Genomic DNA, 7,121 nt, shown 5'->3' with positions numbered 1-7,121 from the left:
TCGACCTTGGCTGCAAGACACTCCTACACAAGCAAATCATATAATTTTAGGTACCCAAGTTTTCTTGGATCCTTCATGGTTAGTAATGTTGGTTCCTTTTGGAACCCAAATTCTTTTAATTTTTTTTTTAGTTTTTCCTTTCCTATAATCACATACATTTGCTTTATGTCCTAATGTTCCACAACAAAAACAGGTTATTTTCTTAGTTTTACTTTTTCCTGCTTTAACAAAGAAATTACTAAGGAGTTTTTGCTTATTTTTAGGTTTATACCCTAAACCCGCTCTATTGAATACAGCTCGTTGACTATTAAGTATCATCTCTAATTTTTCTGAGCTATATGTAAATTTTTCTACAATAGGCTTGTATTTTTCAAGTTCGAGTGTCAATTTTTATTTTTCTGTTTTCAGATTATTTAGTTCTTTTGTGAGACTTTCTTTTAAGATATGTTTATTGTTTTTAAGTTCTAATATTTCTTTGTTCAGCCTTTCGTTATCTTTAGTTAAGGTATTATTCTTTTGAATCAAGATTTGGTTGCTAGTCTTAAGTTCTGCATTTTCTTTAATAAAAACACTTTTATCCTTAACTAATGTATCATACTTATGGAGGTGAGTTTGGTTAGTTAATTTTAATTCTTTGTTTTTAAGGTTTATTGTCTTGTACTCGTCCATTAATTCATTGAAGGCATCATATAATTCATCGAAAGTGAAATCTAAATGTGTTCCGGATGTTACCTCATTATCGTTGGCCATAAAACAAAGGTTGGCCTTTTTTTCTTGTTCCTCATCCGATGATGATGATGATGTGTCGGAGTTCGATAGGGTGGAGACAAGAACTTTCTTTTTCTTGTACTTGCTCCCCTTCTTCAGCAAAGGACACTCAGCTCTGAAGTGCCCCGGCTTCTTACACTCATAACAACCGATCCCCTCATTTTTTCTTTCCTTATCTTTATCCTTGTGATAGGAACTTGAGGGGCCTCTCCTTTGATGTGAGGACTTCTTCCGGTTGATGAATCTTCTGAATTTTCTTACAAGGAGAGCCTCATCATCATCTCCCTCATTATCTTCCTCTTCACTGCAACTGCTGCACGATAAATCTTTTTTAGTTGAAACAGATTTTAATGCTATTACCTTTTTCTTGTGAGAGGACTCTTCTTCATTGTGTTGTTTCATGGTGAGCTCGTGCGTCATCAGGGATCCAAGAAGCTCCTCAAGTGGAAACTTGTTCAAGTCCTTGGCTTCTTGGATTGCTGTCACTTTGGCTTCCCATGACCTTGGTAGACAGCGAAGAATCTTCCTGACAAGCTCACTGTTAGTATAATTTTTGCCAAGGCTTTTTAGGCCATTGACAATGTCAGTAAATCTAGTGAACATGCAAGTGATTGTTTCATTAGAATCCATCTTAAATAGTTCATACTTATGAACTAATATATTTATTTTGGATTCTTTGACTTGATTCGTGCCCTCATGGGTCACTTCAAGTCTATCCCAAATCCCTTTTGCAGAATTGCAAGTAGAGACTCTATTGAATTCATTTCTATCTAATGCACAGTAAAGCACATTCATTGCTTTGGCATGGAGTTGTGCCTTCCTAAAGTCATTGTCATCCCAATCCTTTTCAAGTTTGGGTACAGTGACACCCTCTACATAGATGGACGGGATGTATGGTCCATTTAGTATAATGGTCCACATCTCATAGTCTTGGGCTTGGATAAATATTCTCATCCTAGCCTTCCAATACGAGTAGTCGGATCCATTAAAGAATGGGGGTCTTTGGGTGGACTGGCCCTCAATGTGGGAAGATCCAAATGGGGTTGTCATTTTGATCTTTTACTCTTTGGTTAAAAGAGTTCAGGCTCTGATACCACTTGTTGCCCAGATAGACAACCCAAGAGGGGGGGTGAATTGGGTTTTAAAATAATTATTACAATTAAATGGTTTGTGAGATACTAATTAATTCTTTTCACAAGTTGATTAATTAGATGCTATGTGCAGTGAATGAAATGAAAGTAAGAGAGACAAATGCAATCACAAACACAATAATTTTATAGTGGTTCAGAGCTAACCCTTGCTCCTACGTCCACTCCCCAAGCCTCACTTGGAAATTCACTATAACCCCTCGGATTACAGCCGGTTGTTTTACAAGCTCACAACCCAACTTGTTGTTTTACGAGGTCACAACGAACTCGGTCGGTTTTCCCAGGCTCACCGACTAGAACCACCCCGATTATTTTTTCGAGATCACAATCGAACCCTTACACCGTTGGTTTCAACCTAGGCTCACCAACAAACCTATACACCCTTGATTCAATCCCCTGATTGAATCAAGTAAAGACCAAATGGAAAGAACAAAGACAAACAGAAAAATAGAGCTTCTAAAAAGCAGATATACAGCGATATAAATAAGAAAAAAGTTAAGAGCCCTCAATCACTCCACACACTGAGGTTCAAAATGCCCCAGGTGGAGCCATACAATGGAACTATCGAAACCTTCGACCACTAGGAGAGTTACCGAGACCTTATGGCATTGTAGGGGTCCTCGAAGGCTGTGCTCTACAAGGCCTTCCCAGCGACTCTTTGGGGAACGGCTCGGCTCTGGTTCTCTGGACTGAAGTCGAGCACGGTATTTTCTTTTGAGCAGCTCGGCAGGTAGTTCGCCACCAATTTTGCTGCCAGCCGATGTCAGTGGCGAATGTTAGATTCCCTCCCCGACATCAAGCAAAAGGAGGAAGAGTCCCTCAAACACTACCTCGACCGTTTCACTGCTGCAACCTAGGAGGTTTGCGAGCTCGACCAATCGATAGCCATGTCAGCATTGAAGACTGGAGCTTGATCCTACAGGTTTCTCTTCTCTATTGAGAAGAGTTTCTCCGCCTACTTCACCGAGATGTTGGCCCGAGCTCGGAAGTATGCAAAGGCCGAAGAGGCTATCGCCTCCAGGCGGAGAGCGACCGAACAGGCCTCGAAGAAACAAAAGAGACGCCGCGAGGAGCGCGGCCGCCCGAGAAGCCGGTCTCCCCGCCCAGATAAGAATCTGCCTCGGCTGAGGAGTCCACCTCGGCAGCGGGGATAGCTTCGACCGAGGTCCCTGCCTCGACCGAGATCTCCACCACAGCCAAAAATGCCCCTAGGAAAGTACGAGAACTACACTCCCCTTAATGTACCCCGGGCAGAGATCTTGATGGAGATAGAAAGTCGAGACTACTTCCGACCTCCACCCCCGATGCGGGATGCAGGAGCTCGGTGCAACCCTAGAAAGTATTGCCGCTTCCATCGGGACCACGGCCACGACACGGAGGAGTGCTTCCAGCTCCGGGATGAGATCGAGGCGCTCATCCACCGCGGAGTACTCAACTGGTTTGTGCGAAACCGGCGCGAGGAAAAGAGGCCGATAGAATATGCCGCACTGCCAGAAGATCCGAATGACAACAGGCCTATCGCCAACACCATTGGAGAAGGAAGCTCGGCCGAAGAACCAACCGGGGGAAGGACCCCTCCGAAGCGCCTGCGCACCTCCGAAGCTATCTCATTCTCGGACAAGGACTTGGAAGAAGTTGAGACTCCTCATGATGACGCTGTGGTCATCTCCATGATTGGAAATAAATTTGATGTAAAACGCATCCTAGTTGATAATAGAAGTTTGACAAATATTTTGTACTACGATGCCTACCAAAAAATGAGGATGACGGAAAGCCAGCTTCGGAGAATGAATGCTCCACTCGTCGGATTCACCGAGGATTCGGTCCCGGTTGAGGGTGAGGTCAGCCTTCTTGTCACAGTCGGGCTCGCTCCCGAGAAAGTACTGTGAGAACAGATTTTCTTGAGGTCTGCCTGTCTTCGGCTTACAACACCATTCTTCGACGACCAGGGCTTAATGCCCTCCGAGCTGTGGTCTCGACCTTTCACTTGCTCATGCGGCTCCCCACCGATCGAGGGGTAGGCGAAGTTCGTGAGGACCAGTGAATAGCTAAGCGGTGCTATATAGCGACTCATAAAGCAAAGCAACTGGCTAAGGCACCAAGCCAAGAGGAGCAACCGGCCAAGGCGCCAACCCAAACGTCAGATTAGACGCTACCTATCGAAACTTTGGAAGTGTGGGATGACCCCCAAAAGAAACGGGTAGAACTTGGTGAGCTTCTTACCCAGATCCCTTTAAAAGAAAACTATCCAGAGCTAACCGTGCAGGTCGGCTCTGGCCTGAGCTCCCTCGAAAGAGACCACCTGATCGAGTTCCTCCAGTCCAATATGGACGTCTTCGCCTGGTCGCCCGCTGACATGCCGAGGATAGACCCCAAGGTCATGCTTCACCAACTCCAGGTGAAACCGACCTACAAACCAGTGAGGCAGAAACGGGGCTCCACGCCGGAACGACAACGAGCAGCGGCCGAGGAAGTGGACAAACTCCTTGAGGCCGACTTCATCCGAGAGGTCTCCTATCCAGACTGGCTCGCCAACATGGTCCTCATGAAGAAAGCCAGTGGAAAGTGGCGGATGTGCTTGGACTACACCGACTTAAACAAAGCCTGCCCAAAGGACAACTTTTCTCTCCCCAGCATCGACCAGCTCGTTGGCTCTACTTTGGGACATCAGTTGCTGACCTTCATGGACGCCTTCTCGGGATACAATCAAATGCGAATGGCGCCGGAAGATGAGGAGAAAACGGCCTTTATCACCGACAAGGGCATTTATTGCTACAAAGTGATGCCATTCGGATTGAAGAATGCCGGAGCAACATATCAAAGGCTGGTCAGCCAGATCTTTAAAAATTAAATAGGCCAAAATATGGAGGTCTATGTGGACGACATGCTGGTGAAGAGCCGAATAACAGAGCACCATGTGGCTGACCTTAATGAGATATTCTCCACACTCAGAAAGTATCGAATGAAGCTCAACCCTGCCAAGTGCGCATTCAGAGTCACCTCGGGCAAATTTCATGGCTTCATAGTAACCCATCGTGGAATCGAAGCAAATCCCGAGAAGATCCGAGCGCTACAAGGGATGGTGCTACCAAAGACGATCAAGGAGGTACAGCAGCTCAACGAGCGGGTCGCAGCTTTGGAAAGATTCATTTCCAGGTCGGCCGAGTGGTGCCTCCCATTCTTTAAGATCCTCAAGCGACAGAAGAACTTTCTATGGTCGGAGGAATGTCAACAGGCTTTTGAAGAGCTTAGATGCCTTCTTGCTTCCCCTTTAGTACTCACCAAACCCCAGCAGGATGAGCTCCTCTATTTATACCTAGCCGTCTTCTCGGTCGCGGTAAGCTCGGTCCTGGTTCGAGAAGAGAACAAGCTATAGAGACCGGCGTACTATACCAGCCGGGTGCTGAGGGATGCCGAGATCCGATATTCCAAGCTGGAGAAAACAATCTTTGCCTTCGTCATCTCGGCTCGAAGGCTCCGACCTTACTTCCAGGCCCACACTATGGCCATACTGACCGACCAGCCTATGAAGCAAATTTTGCAACGGTCGGATCGTGCCGGAAGGATTGCGAAGTGGGCAGTTGAGCTCGGAGAGTTCGACCTCAAATACTGTCCGAGGCCGGCGATCAAAGCCCAAGCGCTCGCTGACTTCATCATGGAGTGCACTTTGCTGGACGATCCCGAGCTCCCACTCATGCCAGTGGAGGAGACCCCAAGGCAGCCATGGGTCCTATATGTGGACGGCTCCTCAACCTCGGGGGCTAGCGGAGCAGGTCTTATCCTTACTAGCTCAGATGGGGTAGTTGCAGAGCAGGCTCTACGTCTCGAGTTTCAAGCCTCAAACAATGAAGCAGAGTGCGAGGCACTCATCGCCGGGTTCAAATTGGCAAAGGAGCTGAAAGCAGAGGACCTAAAGGTCTTCAGTGACTTCCAACTAGTCGTGAGCCAGATTTTGGAAGACTTTGAAGCAAGAGAGCCATCGATGCATAGATATCTCCGAAAGGTGCGAGACCTCACGTCTGTCTTTGGCTCCTTCAACATCCAGCATATTTCCAGAACGGAGAACATAAGGGCAGACCAATTGTCAAAGCTGGCGACTTTCCGCATGAGCGAGCTCCCCAAAATGATAGTGCTCGAATACCTCCAAACATCCAGCACAGAGGAGCCTGAGCCAACACTCTGCATCGATACCGAGCCGAGCTGGATGGACGAGCTCGTCAACTATTTGCAGAATGAAGCCCTCCCCAATGATGAGCTCGAGGCCCGCCAAATCAGGCGTCAAGCCTCCCGATACATATTATATGAAGGCAAGCTTTACCGAAAATCCTTCATCTCTCCCCTCCTCAGATGCCTCCGCCCGGTAGAGGCGAACTATGCTATACGAGAGGTTCATGAAGGAATCTACGGGAGCCATTTGAAAGGCCGAGTGCTGGCCCACAAAATCCTACGCCAAGGATACTATTGGCCCACACTTCAAAAGGACGTAACGGACTTCGTCCGAAGGTGCGATCGGTGTCAACAGAATGCCAACATTCAGCATCGGCCCTCGGTCCCACTGACCTCGATTAGTGCCCCCTGCCATTCGCCCAATGGGGGATAGACATCCTGGGGCCATTTTTTTTGGCTATCGGACGGAGAAAATTTCTGGTCGTCTCCATCGACTACTTCACCAAATGGATCGAAGTCGAACCAGTGGCCCGGATCTCCGAGCAAAAGATGAGGGACTTTGTCTGGAAGTCAATAATCTGCAGATTTGGACTCTCCCGCATCCTTATATCTGACAACGGTTGTCAGTTCGACAACACCCATTTCAGAAAATTTTGCTCCGAGCTCGGCATCGACCACCACTTCACCTCGGTCGTCCATCCACAGACGAATGGAGAAACCGAGGTGACGAACCGCACCATCCTTCAGGGGTTCAAGGCTAGGCTCAACCGATCCAAAGGGCAATGGGTCGAAGAACTCTACAATATTCTCTAGGCCTACAGAACCACATTCCGGCTTCTCACCGGCAAGACCCCTTTCAACCTGGCATACGGAACAAAAGTTGTCATCCCCTTAAAGTCGGACTCCCCTCACCAAGAGTGGAGCACTACGACGTAGACTCCAACTCCTTCTAGCTCAAGGGCAACTTGGACCTCATCGAGGAGACAAGGAAGGCAGCCCGAGTCCGCATGGCGAGATATCAACAGAAAACGGCCCAGT

General features: G+C 47.5%; 1 protein-coding gene across 1 annotated transcript; it reads left to right on the top strand.

The window, feature by feature from the left end:
- The first annotated feature begins 5,418 nt into the window (after nucleotides 1-5,418).
- LOC149768512 (uncharacterized) lies at nucleotides 5,419-6,516 on the top strand. Its single transcript, XM_089929448.1, has one exon. It carries the CDS (start codon nucleotides 5,419-5,421, stop codon nucleotides 6,514-6,516), a length of 1,098 nt encoding a protein of 365 aa, XP_089785574.1.
- The last annotated feature ends 605 nt before the right edge of the window (nucleotides 6,517-7,121 follow it).

This window comes from Phoenix dactylifera, chromosome 1, assembly GCF_051530095.1.
Source record: "Phoenix dactylifera cultivar Ajwa chromosome 1, Ajwa_hap1_PhDact_Kaust_v1.1, whole genome shotgun sequence".
Taxonomy (NCBI): domain Eukaryota; kingdom Viridiplantae; phylum Streptophyta; class Magnoliopsida; order Arecales; family Arecaceae; genus Phoenix; species Phoenix dactylifera.
The sequence above is the reverse complement of the archived record's forward strand: the minus strand, read 5'-3'. Positions and strand labels throughout refer to the sequence as shown.

Excerpts from the sequence above, each read along its gene's own strand:
- LOC149768512 (XM_089929448.1), top strand. The coding sequence starts at position 5,419 with ATGGCCATACTGACCGACCAGCCTATGAAGCAAATTTTGCAACGGTCG.